At 38.1% G+C, this 18,468-nt stretch overlaps 1 protein-coding gene across 6 annotated transcripts in view; it reads right to left on the reverse strand.

Annotated features, from left to right (window-relative positions):
* Window positions 1–3,942: 3,942 nt before the first annotated feature.
* Window positions 3,943–18,468, reverse strand: part of TRPC4 (transient receptor potential cation channel subfamily C member 4) — a 138,237-nt gene continuing 123,711 nt past the window's right edge. For 3 of the 6 annotated variants that reach the window (XM_039253649.1, XM_039253644.1, XM_039253645.1), the window contains 3 exons: window positions 6,752–6,793; window positions 6,535–6,624; window positions 3,943–4,824 (listed from right to left, as the gene is read on the reverse strand). In XM_039253649.1, coding sequence (XP_039109580.1) covers window positions 4,102–4,824; window positions 6,535–6,624; window positions 6,752–6,793 — 855 coding nt within the window. In that variant the 3' untranslated portion in view covers window positions 3,943–4,101. The remainder of the gene's footprint in view (window positions 4,825–6,534; window positions 6,625–6,751; window positions 6,794–18,468) is intronic. The other 3 variants (XM_039253648.1, XM_039253646.1, XM_039253647.1) reach the window with 2 other exon arrangements.

Below are 18,468 nucleotides of genomic sequence, written 5' to 3' on the forward strand. Positions count from 1 at the left end.
AAATGGTAAGAAATCAGTTTTTTAAAAAAAATCTGTGGACATAATTTTGTTGGGAGAAAAAAGTAATATTCCAAATTTTGGATGTGTAAAGGTTGGACAACTATAAAAATTTTCTACTGAAGGAAAGGGCAAATTCATTAGTCAAGCCATTTAGAACCTGATATCTCATCTAAATACCGAGATGAAGAATTTTTCTTTAAGCTCCAACTCAACCACTCAATGGGTAAATCTGAATAATTGCCATAAATGCCCTTAACCTTTGTTTCTCCAGTTACTTACGGCGAACTTATTTAATATGTTCCATTTTTTAAAAAGTCATGTGATAACACTATATAAACAAAGTTTGTTGTAATATATTGTGAAATAATTAGAATAATATATTTGAAGTTGAATTGAAAGAGACTTCCAGAGATTAACCTTTAAATGTGAATTACTGGGAAATATAAGGCAAGGAAAAAATGTAATAAAGCTAAACGGAAGAAATAATTTTCAAAATGGTGAAATATATTCATAAATTGGGCTTTTTAAAAACTTGCATCATTGTAAACATATTGATAGAGACACACAGGTGGTTTTTGCTCAGTTGATTTTTAGGGATTCAGTCTGAACTGTATCAACTGCTCTGCTACAAACACAATGCACAAAAACTAATAATGGGCAAAAGTCATGGAACTGAACAGTCATTCACTCAACTAAATCCCAAAATTAGGTAAGATTATTGAATATTAGAAAAGTGACTTTTTAAATCACTGGCTACCCATATTCCTTCTACATTGGCTGGAAAATTGACTGCTTCTCGGAGAATAATATGCTAAGTTTCTTTCTTTAAATCCTAACAGTTATCCAAGATATTTGTTTGGATTTGTGTGTTCAATTACTAAGGTATGTCAGTATTACTAACGTTGCTATCTAGGTCAAGGCAAGAAAGTGGGTATGCTTTTGCAGTAGTTTAATTGCCAGCCAATAAATAAAATATCTAATTTAAGAAAGCTTGATATACAAATATTCAGCTTATGAAACAGTTACACTAGAGCGTGATTATCACTTTGAAAAATTATTCATCATTTTACAAAATATTTCACTACCATGTTTTCCTTTTTTTACATAGCCAGTTTCCCTACTGAAGTTAATACAGAATTATTAACACTGATATTTTCAGGAATACACCTATAACAAACAATGAGGTCCATCTTCATAGCATTTTTTCTGGTAAATGGGTTTTCCAAAATATATGATAAATGAAGTGCTGTGAATATGACCTAATTCTATTAACGTTAACTGAATTTTCTAGACACTATTCCACCTAACCCTGCAATAAATAAGTGAAGGTAAGCAACAAATACCAAGGTCAACAGGACACAAAACATAAGAAACATTATTTATACAAAGGTGTGATATGAAACCTCTCTTTGGTGTTTAGGAGTTTACATTCATAGAAATATGAATGGAAATGAAAAGAAACCCCAAATTACTCATTTAAAGACTTCAAAAACATATTTGCAATCCTGCTGTTTTATGTTTTCTTATTCTTTCCCTACTGTTCATCTCCATTAATGCTACTTAACATCATGACATATTCAGAATAATGTTCACTTCTAGGACATATTATACTAACAGTATTCAATATTTTGTTTAAGCCCATAAATGCATCATCTGTCAGTGACATCTGACAGAGGGTTGTTAAAAGCCATCATTTTTGGAACCCTCGAAAGCATGGAGTTACTGGCTCCAAGTGAATCCCTCTGCTGTCACCATGTTTATCTGTAAAATATCAGCACCCTAGCCCTTGATATAAACAAACTCCTGGGAATTTTTCTTGTTTTGTTTTGCTCTTATCGTTGTTGGGGTCATTTGAAGAAACAGAGGACATTTGAGATTAAATTCTGGTTAAGTATGTATAATGGTGATGTATACGATTTTTACTTTGGAAAAAAACATTAACAACAGAAGCAGCATACCCCAAATACTGAGAATAGGCCTATGTTTCTCTACATGTCTGTCTGACTTAGAACAATTTGGGTGTTTCTCTATCCCCACTGCTTATGGTGAGTTCTATCATCCTTGTTCTGACATAAAGGTGTGCTTGAGGCAATGAGAACATTCATTAGCCTTTTTGTGCTTCTCCAAACCTATTCCTATATCCTTCGGACAAAACTAGATTTAGGAAAGAGCAGAATGTCAGTGCCTCCAGATTGTGGCTTATTTCGAAACTAAAATCTAATATTTCAAGTTGAATTCTGATATCCCATACCTAATATGTTTCTAAACCTACTAACTTCTGTACTATAATTCAGTCTTTAATTTGGTGCATTCCTCTTGCTTTACAAGAAGGAACACATTTATGGAGTTTACCACACTCATTCTCTCACAAGATGCACCATTTCAGAAGTAGCAATCAATAGTAGCCCCGATAGGTGTACTTTTTTTGCTTGGTGTGTTTATGTTCTGAGAGGCAGTACGTATAGTGGTTAAGGGGCACGGCCTTGAAGGACCCATCATAGCTCCATCACCAGCTGTGAACTTTAGCCTGGTTAGTGCTTGTCTCAGTTCCTTCACATATAAAGTAGGGTAAGAACAGTAACTACTTCCCACCATTTTTGTGAGTAGTACTTACACATTAATACACGGATCGCACATAGAACAGTGGCTGGCATGGTTACTGGTGTTATTCTTTATTTTTGATGTGTGGTAATCAGAAACTGGGTTTTGTAATACTATGTAATTTTGGGTCAATGCTAAATCATGTACAATTTGTCTAGTCCATGGAGGCAATTTCTGAAGTAAAATGAACTCATCATTTTTCTATTGATTTGAAATAAATGCTTATTGCATGTGGTGAAGTTCTTTCTATGGCGGTTTAGAAAGACACAAATTACATAATTTAAACTTTAAGAAGTTGCCAGTGCCCTTTTGCATCAGGTGAAAACATTTTCTTTTTAGTGGTTCAGTGAATGAGTATAATATAAGATAAATTACTTTGAAAACAACAGAAGAAACAAGTAATTAAGAATGTTGTTCCTATGGGGAAAGCTTTATATCTATATCCACTGCTAAAATTAATAATGATTTTGGGAAATTTTAATTTTGAAGAAATATATACCAGTCACTGGAGGAAAGAAGAGGAAACCGTTGGGTTTTTGTACTTCTCTTGAATTGGCAATAATATTGCACTGATTAAGAGTAGAATTCAACTTTGCTTAGATGTAGAGTTTAGAATGTATTTATGGATATTATGAGTATGTAACATCTTGCTTTGTTTAAGGAGCATTACGTACTCTAATTTATTGTTATTCTTTTTCTAGCCCTGAGAACTTTTGCCACATTTTAAAATTGTCTTATTCATAAAGCCTCATATTTATACTGTCTAGCAACTGAACCTGAAAAGGGTCATATAAAAAAAAAACACTGTAGTAAAACTTTCTCCTTGACAAAAATCTCATTAAAAATCATCAATCATCAATATTTATTAGGACAAACATTTATTTTACTTACTGAAAGGAAAACTGGGCATCCCACAACTCCCAAGTACACCTGCTTCTCAATTTAAGAGGGGGTTTGATCATGACTCCATGAAAAGAAGGCTTGCTTGCTTTAATTTGTGCTCTATTTACATGTTCAGAAATAATTTGATAATATTTGTGTTTTAAAGCCAAACTGTAGGGCAGACTGAAAAGTCCTTGATGAGTAATCATCTCTCGAGATCCTAAAAAATTATGAAAAGCTCTAATATTTCAGCTACAGTTTTTTGCATATAAAAATATCTATTATAGGAGTCAACTACCACATGAAATAAGTTGATTTTGTTTTAGTTGAAAAAGAGAGCTAAAAATTTCCTGTGGGTTATTGCAACAGTACAAGAATACAAGGTGCGTTTATTTATTAACAAAAAAAAAAAAAGGTAGAACAAATTGTGAAAGCAAAAGCTGGCTACAAAACCAGGGTTTTTGATAGCCTTTGCCTTATTTAAACAGGTTACACGTTAATATGCGACAGTTGATAAATGCTATAAAGTGTAAGTTAGCATTTGCTAATTTAAACATCTCCCCTTACCCAGGGCACTATGGAAAATATGTATATGTGTGACCAACGCTCTCTCAAGTATCACAATCTTGTGGTCACATAATCTTCGTGGGTGACTGTGTCCGTGAGGTTCACATCATAGTCTATACAGGAGTCCTCTTCCTTCGCATGCTTCTCCTTTGGTATTATTGGAACGGTGTCCTCCACCACCACTTTCTCCGACTTGAAGGAACACACTCTCTTGCTCACCTGTAAACCCAGGGTGTCCGTATTCCTTTCTCGATGATCTACTAATATACATTGTTCACTGAGACCAGGGATGTTCAAGTCACCCCGCGAAGCTAACCCTCGAGATTCCAGTTGAATATTTCTCTCCAGTGGTCTTTCTGCCTGTTGACGAGCAACTTCTTCTGAAACAGAGAAGATTGGGTTTGCATTTTGCTCAGCAGCATTTTGTTTTGACCGTCTGTGAAACAGCCCAAAGTTTTTGATATCGGTCACAAAATTCACTTTTCTCTGCTTCTCTCTTGGGGGCTCTTGCACCACTAAGGCAGAGCCATTACTGATATTGTGTCTTTCGCAGGCAATCGCTGCTGATCGCGGGTGAATCAGAGTGGTTAGATCGAAGAGGCTGAAGTTCTTTTTCTTGTCCTTGCTACTGCCTTCGTTGTCACTCTTTTCATCTGAGTCCGCTGAGTTGGAGGATTCCTTTGTGGCCTGAGCCGACTGCACCGTAGACAGTTTGCTTCCTCTTAGTAACCCCAGGACTTCAAAGCGGAAACTAGAAATGTCTTGCTTTAGTTCCTAAGTGATATGTAAAATGAAGACATTAGTTTGTGACTTTTAAACAAATAAACAGGAGGGCACATCGTGAGTGCATTTCATATATGGCTCTGATGTGTTTTCACTCATTTTTTTAAAAGTTTGCTTATTTATTTTTTGTGGGGGGAAGGAGGGAGAGAGAATGAGTGGGAAAAGGATAGAAACAGAGCGGGAGACCGAGAACCCCAAGCAGGCGCTGTGGTGTCAGCGCAGAGCCCAGCAAGGGGCTCAATCTCATGAACCATGAGATCATGACCTGAGCTGAAATCGAGAGTCTCAGGCTAAACCAACTGAATCACCCCGGCGCTCTGACTCATTTTTAAGAGCCAGGATTCCATTCTGCAGCGGTTCTGTTGAGAACTGCCCATTCAGTCCCTGGCACTGGAGTCATTTTGATGCCTGCTAATTTCCCTGTTGGGGTTATGTAGTAACAAGGAGACTTCCTGGGGTCGATGCAAAAAAGGAAACAAGAGTATATCGGATTCCTATGGGACTACAGTTTCAAATGCTTCCTCTCCAAAACATTCATCTGCTTTCAAGTCCCCTCTCCTTCTCTCAGGGATGCATTTTGAAAAGAGTTTTAATGTTAGCACAATTTGCCGTCCAAAGGGATATCTCAAACAAAATAATTAATGTGGCGTCTACGGTTCCAATAGTTGGCAGTTCCTCTCAATTGTTTACTACCTTGAGGTTGGATTTACCTCAGCATCTGGGGCAGCTACTAAATCTCAAGAATTGCTTGGGATCAGACAACATTTCTCAGATGCATCCTTTACTCTTATCTTTTTGGACAACTGAATTCTCCATCCTAATATTTTTGGACAGCTGAGTTCACAGTCCTAACCTGATGGTGGCCTTCCTGGTGGCCTCCTCCCTCCAACCCATCTCCTAGAGCACCAGGACTCTTTAGCTACAAAAATTGGATGTGTGGCTGTGAAGAACATTTGGGATCCCTCCCAACTTTCAATCTGTGCTTTGCATTTTGGAATTCATCTGTCTTCTTACCTAACCAGCTGCTTATCTTTACTCTTTTGTCAAATCTGCTGTTCTCTGTTAAAGAGTCTTCTTTAGGGTTTTTTAATTTGTTTGTTTTTGTCTATAAGATCTTGTTGACTTTACTCATTCTGTCAAAACCTCTAAGAACTCAGGCAGAATAACAAAGGCATTTTATACACATGATATGAGCATATATATTTCATGTATTCTGCCTATCTCCTCTGATGGAATAAAAAAACTCAGGGAGAAAGACTAAGTTTGTAAGTTACAATTAAGCACAAACTTTCAATTCCCTGCTACGAAAGCTGTGCAGAGCACAGCTCTGTTGTTGTTTTTAACATGTTGGTTACTACATGTTTCAGGCTTAGAAATCAGACTGGAATTTCAAAAACTAAAGCTCACCTATTCAAATGTTGCTACGATCAGCAAGTTAAAATGCCACAGGGCACTAGGATTTTCTTTCTCTAAGTCCTCTCCACATTTCAGATTTAATGTGCTTTAAAATAATGCAGTTTGAAAGGAGATTTCACCACTTTTAAAAAAATAATTAAATAAACCTTGGATTTTTCAAAGTAAGAAGGCAGACAGGCTTGCTGAAACACATGGCTGAGTTGCCGGCTCTGATTACAAATGTGCTGTATCTGGTTCCCTGCTCCTCGGAATCTGCCTCCTGGTGATGAGGATGGAAACGGTTACCTTAAAGTTCTCTTCAGTCAGACCTTCTTCAGTTTTGGCATCTCTGATCATTGCAGCAACATACCGCTTCACCAGGTTCCGCATGACATCCTGAGGCACGTCGAAAACAACGGAATTGGTATTCAGCGCATAAATATGATTTCTCTCCTGAGTCAGTTCTAAAGAGGGACTGCACTTCATTTTAATGCAAATTTCAAGACAGAATGGAATAACTTACTTGATATTGGTGATGTCTTCTCAAATTATCGGCCGCTCGCCTCTAAAAAGGAAAAAGGCATTTACTTTTCAGTTACAGTGATATATTACCATTTTGGAAAATAATTCATTGTTCTTTTTTTTTTAAATTAACTTGTTAATTTTGAGAGAAAGAGAGAGAGTGGTGGAGGGGCAGAGAGTGACGGAGAGAGAGAATCCCAAGAAGCTCCATGTTGTCAGCACACAATCCGATGTAGGGCTCCATCTCACAAACCATGAGACCATGACCTGAGCCAAAAATCAAGAGTCAGACGCTTAGCTGACTGAGCCACCCAGGTGCCCAATTCATTGTTCTTTTAATCGAGAATATATTTTTCCTCACTTCACCTGAGTAAAAATTTTACTAGACAATGAACAATAGCTAGAGAGTGCTTCACATGAATCAAAATAATGAATGAACCAAAATAACATCGTGCAAGGTTATAATCCCTATGACATTAACATATGGATCAAGTCAACAATGTTGGGAATGTTGTTCTTTTAAATGTTTTTTAATATGTATTTATTAATTTTTGAGAGACAGAGAGACAGAGAGAGAGACAGACAGACAGACAGAAACTGAAGCAGGCTCCAGGCTCTCTGAACTGTGAGCACAGAGCCCAACATGGGTTCAAACCCACGAACCATCAGATACTTAACCGACTGAGCCAACCAGGCGTCCCAGGAAGGTTGTTCTTTTAATAAGAGGTGATAGAAAATTAGATAATCATAGCTAATACTACCCCAAATCACTTACAATAATTCTAAGAGACCCAGATGGGACATATCAACTACAAACTAAAAGAAATATCAAATAAAAATAAAAATTCAAAAGAATAAAAAGCTTACATTATAATAATATATAGAGGTCTCCATAAATATCAACATAGCAACTCTGAGAATTTAGCTATCACATGCAATGTGTAATCAGAAACAATGTTAGACCACTAAACCTCCAACACTAATTTCAATCCCATGTACATTATGAAGGGATTGCTGCTTTAATTAGATAGTTAATGAAAAACTGGAAGATTTTGTTCAGACACAGGGTTCATAAATTCATCATTTTAAAAAATAATGTGAGTCCTAGCTATCATTATAAAAATATCAAAATGGTTTGGGGGTACAGCTGGGCTTAGCACAGAGCAGTGACTCGAGTGCAGAATAGAGATGATGTCCAAAGACTAAAAATAAAGTCCATTATAAATTGAATAAAATAATAAATGACACTAAAATGATGTATTTGCAGATTTCACAAATATTTTAAAGATACTAGGAAAAAGCTATCATAACTTTTATTTAACACATGTTGAATAAATATCAATATTGACTATTAAGGAAACTGAACACACTTATCTAAAATAAAAATATTTCTGTCATAAAGGAATGAATCTGGTAGACTGTAAGAAAGCAAAGACATAATGTATCTAGGATTTGAACAAATCTTTTGGTCTTGTTCCTTACTAAATACTTAATCATAGGCTGATAAAATGGAATTTTAAAAAGAGTTATGAATACATCACTGTGAAATGATATTAGGAAAAAAATCAAACAATGGAAAAGAAACTCTCTTTTTCTCTTTAGGGGAATAAGAAGAAATGGCATTTTCGCTGGCCAGGAGAATAGATTTGCTTTTCATGATTTTCAGTGACTTTCAGGAACAGTTAAGACAGAGCTTAACTTCCTAAAAGCCACTAATTTATTTAAATACCATTCATTTTCAAATGACTCTTAAACAGGTTTTCAGTATGATTATGGTATTCATTAAAGACTGGGAAGCTTGAAATTTACTACAAAATTAGAATATCTTGGAAAAAAAACACAGCATGAGAAGGAAATTTATGACTGGGCCACAAGATGGAGGTATATGACTCCTAATGTGACATAGTCTAACAGAAATCCAAGACAGAAAGCACTTGTATAAGGAAACAAGCCTTCCAGATCTCCTTAAGTTTGCTTCAAGTGGACACAAATACTAAAGCTAGCTATATGTCAACGTCTTTAAAACTCTCACTATAAATATTGTATAAGAGATCGGCATTCCATGATTTTAATAGACAGAAACTCTGAATTTAGTATAGAATTTAGTCAACTCAATTCTGATTATTTTGGGTTTCTATTGTATTTTTCTATTCTGTTTTGAGAAAAAAAAATCAATAAAAAGTCAGCAGAAAGCAATTTGAAGCCATGATCTAACTTTAAATTTCCTTAATGAAAAATCAAAACTAAGTACTGTGACAGAATCATAAAATTGTGGGTAATAAGTAATAAAATTAAAGAATAATACTATAATGCATTGTAGTATTCAAAAGAGTACAAACTATCTTTCCTTCAACAGAACCTAATTCATAAACAGGTTTAAAAATTTTAATATAAATGTAAGAAGATCAAATATTACACTTTATTTATTTATTTACTTATTTATTTGTTGGTTTGTTTATTTTTTGAGAGAGTGAGCTCACTTGCACAGTGGGGAAGAGGGGCAGAGGGAGGAGAGAATCTTAAGCTCAGAGCAAAGCCCAATGCAAGACTCGATCCCATGACCCTGGGATCAAAGATTACACTTTAAAAACTAATTCCAGATTTATTTTTTTAAGGAAAAGCTTTTTAAAAGCAAAATAGTCTGGCAGAAAGAGAGTACATAGAAAAAGTTTTCAATGATGAATTTTAGGAGCTATTCAATATCCATAGACCATATCCGTATAAATCAATACAGTTAATTATTTTTGCCAACCACTTTTCTTTGTCCTACAACCACCTACACTGTCGTACAAGTCAATTGAACTTCAGTATCCTAGGAAACTAAGAATGGATGAAGCTACACATCTTCTGAATATGGAAAACAAATAAATGTGGTTCACCAATGATGACCACTACATAATGCAGCTCAGATCTCTCTCATGTCTATTTATTTATTTACTTTCAAACGTTTTTATTGAATCTTTTTTTTTTTTTTTTTTTGAGAGAGAGAGCGTGCGTAAGTAGGGAGAGGCAGAGAGAGAGGAGACAGAGAATCCCAAGAAGGCTCTGTCCTGTTAGCACAGAGCCCAATGCGGGGCTCAAACTCACGAACTGTGAGATTATGACCTGAGCAGAAATCAAGAGTTGGATGCTTAATGGACTGAGCCACACAGGCACGCCTCTCATGTCTATTTAATCTCTCCTTTTCTGGCTAGCACCACAGACATTGATTCTTATAGACTATCACTATTATACCTCTCTATTTCTACTTTCATTTTTTCTGGGAAGTGGTGGGGTATCACTTTAAGAACATGTGCTCAGGGGTCACACCTGGGTTTGAAGTTGACTGAGCCTAGACAACGAATTTATCTCTGAGGTCTTTTCCCATCCCCATATTTTTTATTCTGTGAGGTAAAGATAAACTCACTGGATGTTTTTGAAGATTAAAGTAGATAAGAGATTTATTTATTTATTTTTTTTAAAGTAGATAAGAGATTTAAAACATCTGTCACTGACTAATGCTAACTAATTCCCACCCTTTTCCCATTTTTCACCTTTCAGATTAATAACATGATTTATTGCAGTTTAAAAAAATATTATTGGTTCACAAAACTTATGGATGATTTGACACATAGCAGGATTACCCCAGAGGAAGTAAAAGAAGATGTAATTGTCTCTCTTTGTGTGATTTGCATCGCATTTCATGCTTGAGGACAGCATTTTATTTGGGTAAAGAGTTGAATGCTTTTAACCTAGGCAATAGAGGTTTGAAAGGAAGAAATCTGCATTTAAGTAAGAGGGTGAGGAGATAGTTTTAGTAAATATGGATAGATGTGACACAAATTCTGTAGGCAGTAATTTTTGTTTTATTAAGACTCTTTTTTAGAGCAATTTAAGCTTCACAGAAAAATTGAGAGGAAGGAACAGAGATTTCCCGTCCACCCTCCTGTCCTCATATGCATAGCCTTCTCCAATATCAACATCCCCAAAGAGAGTGGTACATTGTTACTGTTGATTAACCCACATGGATACATCACCACGATCACTTAGAGTCCATGGTTTGCATTACTGTTTACTCTGGGTATTGTACATTTTACAGGTTTGGACAAATGTTTAACGACATGTATCCATCATTATAATTTCACAGAGAGTATTTTAACTACCCTAAAAATCTTCTGTTCTTTGCCTCTTTATCCCTCCCTCCCTGACCCCACCCCCTCAGCTTTGGCAACCACTAATTTTTTGCTGTCTCCATAATTTTGCTTCTTCCAGAATATCATATAGTTGGAATCAGACTGTAGATAGCCTTTTAAGATTGGCTGTTTCATTTGGTAATATTTAAGGTTTCTCTAACTCCTTGCCTCTAATGCCTTGATAGCCCATTTCTATTATCACTGAATAAATAGTATTCAAATGTCTAGATGTACCATAACTTATTTATCCATTCACTTACTGAGGGACAGCTGAATTAGGGAAATTATGAATAAAGTTGCTATAAATATTTTTGTGTGGGATTTGGTATGGACATAAGTTTTCTTTTTTTTTTTAAATAAAAAAAAATTAATGTTTGTTGTTGAGAGACAGAGAGAGAGTGACAGAGCCTGAGAGGGGAGGGGCAGAGAGAGAGGGACACCCAGAATCCAAAGCAGCCTCCAGGCTCTGAGCTGTCAGCATAGGGCCTGATGAGGGGCTTGAACCATGAACCATGAGATCATGACCTAAGTGGAAGTGAGCGCTTAACTGACTGAGCCACTCAGGTGCCCTTGGACATGAATTTTCAACTCCTTGGTATAAAAGTCAAGGAGTGAGATTGCTGGATTGTATGGTAAGAATATGTTGAGTTTTGTAAGAAACCATCAAACTGTCTTCCACAGTAACCTACCCTTTTGCATTCTTACCAGCAACGGATGAGCTTTCCTGTTGCTTCACATTCTTACTAGCATTTGCTGCTGTCAGTGTTCTAGTTTTTAGACAATCTAATAGGTGTGTAGTGAGTCATCTTTTTCGAGGTTCCGAAAGTCTTATGAACATCTCTGCATGATGTTGGATTTTTGGCGTGGCTTCTGTGAATTTTCCTTTGTGGGTTTCTATTTCATGAATCTTAGCTTCTAGGGCCAATATAAGATATATTTATTAAGTGGTTGCACGAATGTGCAGAGGCTGTAGAAACCAGGGATGAATAAAACACACTTTTTGCCCTTAAGTGGCTTATCATCTACTAGGTGGAATGCCAAGAACGTCTAGAGATGAAGGCAAAATATAAGCAACAACAAGGGGAGTGTCTTAAGAAGGTTATTTGAGTACAGGGAAGGAAAAAGTAATATTGGGCGAAGGAAAGAACGAGTAGCACCCTTCAAACAGGGAAGGGGATTTCAGACTGGATGAGAAAGAATCATGGGACTTTAACAGTCAGATGCACAGACCTTCAGGTGTGCAGAAGATTGGAATACGGTGAGCAAATATGCTGGCACTGGACGGTGAGAGACACGTCAAGATGACTTCCACCAGCCCAGCTGCAATGTGCTCTGATAATAGGAATATATGAATTAGATCATGTTGGAAAGCTAGCATGGGGTTTTTATGCAGACTCTTAGACGGCACAGCAAATTCAGTGGTTGGCAGGCACCTGGGATATTGACTAGTTGAGTTACATGTGATGAAAGTTGAACTTCTATGCTAATTACCTGGCAGCAGTATATATTTTTTTAATTTTTAAATGTTTGTTTACTTTTGAGAGTGAGACAGACAGATAGACAGAGACAGGGTGTGAGCAGGTGAGGGTAAGAGAGAGGAGACACAGAATCTGAGTTGTCAGCACAGAGCCCCACTAGGGGCTTGAACCCACCAACTGTGAGATCACGACCTGAGCCACAGCTGGAGGCTTAACCTACTGAGCCACCCAGGTGCCCCTTGGCAGCAGTATGAAGTAGGAAAGATGAGTATAAGAGAATCAGTAGATGAGATATTAATGGGGATGCTATTACTAGAATGTAAGTGAAGAGTAACTGGGTGTGAGCTAAAATGGTTAGCAGTGTGAATGGAAAGAAAGGGGTAGCAAGGGTCACAGGGGACAGAGAAAGTTGAGAGCGAACGGAAGTGGAGGTGGGGGGTGGGAGCATGATGACAAAGATTTTTAGCCTAGTTTCTGAGATGTTGGTGCTATTAAAAAATAACAGTGGAGTAACCTGGGTGGCTTAGTTGGTTAAGCATAGACTCTTGGATTCAGCTCAGGTCCTGATCTCATGATCTCATGATTTGTGAGTTTGAGCCCTGCATTGGACTCCGTGCTGACATTATGGAGCCTTCTTGGGATTCTCTCTCTCTCTCTCTCTCTCTCTCTCTCCCCTCCCCTGCTTATGTTCTCTCATTCTCTTAAAATAAATAAACTTAAAAAAATAAATTTCAATACATGACAATTAACACATAGGTATTAGGAACAGACACACTGTTTCTTAGAACCCAAATGTTGCTCTAGTTTCATGGCCTTATTTATAAGGAAGGAGACCAAGGCCCATAGAGTTGAGTGAGTGACTAAATACCACAGTGTTCTCCTGGTGGAGCCAGTTCTAGAATCCTGAGGGAGAACTCGTTCTCCACACTCTGCTCTCTATCAACTAGACACAAAGAGACACTTGAACACATCTGCTATGTATTTTATGATTTTGCCTCCCTCTTCCAAAACATCTTAATTTGAGGGCCAGCACCATTAACACACTGGATCCATATTTACTTGAATAAAACTTAATAACCACAGAATGTATGGTATGTGTTGTATGAACTTCTTAGGGCCGCCATACAAAGTGGCTTAAACCAACAGAAATCTATGGTTTTGCCATTCTGGAGACAAGATGTCACAAGTCAGGATGTTGGCAGGGAAATGTTCCCTCTGAGGCAGAGCAGAAGAAAGGAAGTTTCTTCTTCCTAGCTTTTCCTGGTGACTATCAATCCTTGGTGCTCCTTGGTTTGCAGCTGAATAATCCCAATCTCTGCCTCTGTCTTCACAAGGTGTTCTGCCTGTGTCTCTGTCTTCACACGGTCATGCTCTTATAAGGACTCTACTCCAATATGACATCATCTTAATCTGACTAATTACGTCAGCAATGGCACTATTTCCAAATAAAGTCACATTCTGAGGGAGCGGAGTTTAGGACTTCAACGTACCTGTTTTGGGGGGACACAATTCAACCCATAGTATATGAATATATGCACTCTTTGCAATAAACATAATGATAATTTGGGCAACTGGTGATATTATTAAGTATGATACAGTAGAACTACCATCAACAACACCTAGCACGTTTGTTAGGTTTCTGTTGGGTGAAGATCAGCTGAGTTTCAAAGGAATTTACTCTCACAGGGGAAGGCATCATATCTTTTTTTTTTTTTAAACTGGATTTTTAAAAAATTTATTTATAGGAGAGAGAGAGAGAGAGAGAGCGTGAGCAGGGGAGGGTCAGAGAGAGAGAGTCACAGACTCTGAAACAGGCTCCAGGCTCTGAGCTGGCAGTCAGCACAGAGCCCGACGCGGGGCTCGAACCCACGAACCGCGAGATCGTGACCTAAGCGAAAGTCAGACGCTTAACCAACTAAGCCACCCAGGCGCCCCTGAAGGCGTCACATCTTATAATTATCACTGGAAATGACCCAGGACAGAACTGACCAATTTGTGTTCATCAAAACAATGTAACCTGTTGGAGGAAGATGTGCACTTTAAGTGAGCAGCTTTCTCTGCCAATTATGTCAGGAATCTACTGCCACGTACGGAATGTTCCTTGGCGGGGTGGGGTGGCTTTCCACGCGGGTGCCCAAGGCACACCTGTGCGCCTCATCAGCATAACTCACAGTCTGCAGGTTCCCCTTGATTTGTTAGGACAAGAGAAAGGCAGGGTGTGGATAGCAGAGCTAATGATAAAGGAAAAGACCACAGAAACCGCTGCTGCTGGGAGAGCAACCCTCGTGTGTGTGAACAAGTGTCAGGCTGCCTCCGAGCAGGAAGGGTTTGCAGGGCTCTGGGGAATCGGCTGTGGCACTTTCTCACTCTCTGTCCCTCGTCGTCTCCACGTCCACCGTGTGGAGTGCCAGGCTCACTTCGTGTTGCTGCTTCCCTGCAGTCAATTGTCACTGCCGGTCTCGCATTTCCAGCCTGGTTTTGGTCTAGCACTGATTTCGAGCCCATGAATTATGCCTTTTATTCTTTGCTTTGCTTCGTGACTCCCTCAGGGGACGCAGCCCGCTGTGCTCTTATCCTTTTAAAACTGAGTGAAGGGGCGCCTGGGTGGCTTAGTCGGTGAAGCGTCCGACTTTCGCTTAGGTCGTGATCTCGCGGTTCGTGGGTTCGGGCCCCGCGTCGGGCTCTGTGCTGACGGCCAGCTCAGAGCCTGGAGGCTATTTCAGAGTCTGCGTCTCCCTCTCTCTCTGACCCTCCCCTGTTCACGCTGTCTCTCTCTATCCTAGAAATAAAATAAAAATATTAAAAATAAAAAAACTGAGTGAAAAGGCAAGGGGCCATTCCGAGATGTGATCCCTTTTTTAAAAATTGCAGTTTGGCTCATTTACGGGGGGAGCTACGTATTATTCTCCCTAAGCACCCTTTCTGAGCATATAATAATAAACAATACAACGTGCTTGAATGTCACCTTGTGAAGCCGAACAGTCAGAGTTTTACTCTTCAAATATCAAGAATATCAAGCAATTCATTCTTCTACATCCCTGCCTGGGAAAGAAAACGTAATTAAAGGGTCCTAACAGCAGATTTTACCACAGTGAATTAGGGGTTGAGAGGGACTCACGGATGATACTATCTGATCTGTAAGATTTGTAGTTAGGCCTACGAAAAATCATGAAGATGAAAAGACAATACCTTCTGACAAATCACCACTAGAAATACAGTCTGAAAAGCATGCACTCTTAGCATTTGTCTTTTTGTGGTGAGAACTGCTGCTATTCCATTCACTGTTTCTAATTCTTCTTGTAGCCACATGACTGAGTGTATTTCTGTGGCTACTGGTCAAGCGTGAGTATTCCATCTGTGGTTCTGGAGCTGAGTGATGCTAACTGACCATACCAGACATGGTGTCTCATCTTTTCCTCACTATGTCGTGCTCAAGAGAAAACCAGAAAGTGGAAAACATAAATCAAAGCAAGTTAAAATCACTCTTTCTAATTTTGTCAAAAGGCTTCACATGTCTTAGTCCGGCATCTTGACCTATTAACGTAAGCATTCCATTTTAGAAACATGGTCTATGGCATTGAAATGTTTTGTATTAATTAAACCCTTTGGCGCTAACATCTTTTCAGTTAAAATTTTTTAAAAATGTTTATTTATTTTGAGAGAGAGAGAGAGAGAGAGAGAGAGAGAGAGTGGGGGAGGGGTAGAGAGAAAGGGAAACAACCCAAAGCAGGCTCCAGGCTCTGAGCTGTCAGCACAGAGCCCGATGTGGGGCTCAAACCCATGAACCGGGAGAACCTGAGCTGAAGTTGGATGCTTAACCGAAGGAGCCACCCAGGCGCCCCAACATTTTTTTACCTTAGTTAAATGATCTGGACCTCTTTAGCAATGAGTACAAAAGTTGATTCTGGTTTTGTTTACGGAGCTGTGATAGATACCAATCCTTTCTGTAACAGGAGTTTCTATTTAAAGTTACAAGGAAATGCTTGTTAAAACAGAGATTCTTGATGATTCTAGCACTCACTAAAGTCTAAGAACTGGCGTTTTAATATGGAGAAGGGCATTTGCTGATAGAATGGAGTTAAGCTAAAACTTAGATAAGTGGTAATATCAAAAACCAAAAGCTACAGCATGTTTCATATTTTATTGACTCCTGAATAGGCTGCCCCTTTGATAAGATTTCATAATTTCCCAGAGACAAGCCATTTTCAATAATGGGTTTTCTTCCTACAATGAAGGTTTTACTCAATGAAGTATATCTGCTTCATTTATGTTTCCCCCATAAAGCATTCCAAATGAAAGGTTAATTTATCTGGAACTCCTAATCACCCATAAAAGGAAGTCCAAAGTTAAAAAAAAAAAGTTAATGAGTTTTCAGTGCTACTCTATCAGTATTACCCAGAAGCCATAAATAGCAAGATAAGATCATCAGTGATGAGCTCCTGGAGAGTGGCCAGTGCAGCCAGCCTGCAGAGTGCTGGCTTCAGGCTCTGCCTCAACATGTGAAAGGAATGAATACCGGTGTGACATTCAGGCAGCTGCTGGGTGACAAGAGTAGGTAAATGAATCACAAGTTGGGAAGTTTCGAGAACGTGCCTCAAAGAATGTATAAACTCTACCTCCAGTTTAGCTTCAAATTGCTGTCCCAAAAATGTGGCCTAAATATAAGCAAGTTGAGATGCAAACAGAAGGTAAGCCAGCCTGTGAAACAAGGACTTTGAGATACAGGAATCTTAGGGGCAGCCAGAAACAATGACATGATTGTAAAAGCTGTTGAGAAAAATGAAAATGAAAAGATGAATACACAACATGGAAGGTGTCATTGTATTATCATTAGATTCTTCAGGGAATCAAGAGAGTGAGTGAAAGCACATTGCTTTGCGAAACAAAAGACCCAGGTCTCCCCCCAGCTTTAACCAAGGGGCCCTAAAACACCTGGCAAGGTAATAAGTTCTATTTGAAAGGAAATGGCTGAGCTGAATGATTTCTAAGGTCCCTTTGAAGTGTAATTGATATTCTAACCCGTGTCTTAATTATACAGACTGACTGTTATTGATACATCAATTTAATTAATTTTACTTAATGGAAATATGTATATCTTCTTGTCTTCATTTGTCTGTACTAATGAATGGTCAGGGGGATTAACCAAACTGAAACAAATTCACAGCAAAATCAATTACTTTTTGACATTATTTTGTCATTTAACTCTCTATTAATGTTGCCCAACCTTCTTAGTTTACTTTTTCTTTATCTTATATTTTTCTTCATAAATGATACATTTTTATTTCCAGCTAAAATCTAAATGTATAAAATTCAACTAGAAGTATGCAGACCAAAATATTATGTCCTTCCCGTTCTGGAAATGCAGTCTAGATAAAGAATAAATTTATAGCATTGAGTTTGATTAGGCTGATGCTTGCCCAAAGCCATAGCTTGGTGAAGAAGAGGCAGGATTGAGAGTGGGATGAAGGTGGAAAAGAGAGATATGACTCACAATATTTATTTAGTTTGTCATAAATTCCCAAAGCATAGAAATGTCTATTACCAAAGGTTTGTAAGATCTATATGGTAAAGGAAACAGGTATGGCTTGAGGTCACACAATTACTTGTGAATTCTCTTTCTGTGCATCAACTTGGATCAAAATAGTCAAATTTATAGAGACATAAAAAGAAATTTCTGTTTTTTTTGAAACCACCAATGTATAGAAAGGAACGCATTTTAACTTACGCCATTTGCCCTCTCCCTCTGAAAGGTGTGAATCACTGCTTTATTAGGAAATCCCAAATGAATGTTAAGCTCCCCTTTGCATCTAAGAAATGATGGTAACATATTCCAAACAATGCGTCAACAGACGGAGGATTCTAGAGAGTTGGGGGAGGGGGGGCGGTTTGGAAGTCAAGTTCTTAAGGCGGTTTTCTATTATTTTGGTTGCAGCACAGCTGGATCTCTCTGTTAAAATATTAGAGCAGGGCCCCATATCTTGTTACAAGTTTTGTGGCATCTTAAAACCCAAGACTCTCTCTGTAATTGCCTAAAATTGAACTATTAAAAACAAATTTCTCTTGTGTGT

The sequence above is a fragment of the Hyaena hyaena genome, unplaced genomic scaffold (genome assembly GCF_003009895.1).
Source record: "Hyaena hyaena isolate Hyena2069 unplaced genomic scaffold, ASM300989v1 scaffold_457, whole genome shotgun sequence".
NCBI lineage: Eukaryota > Metazoa > Chordata > Mammalia > Carnivora > Hyaenidae > Hyaena > Hyaena hyaena.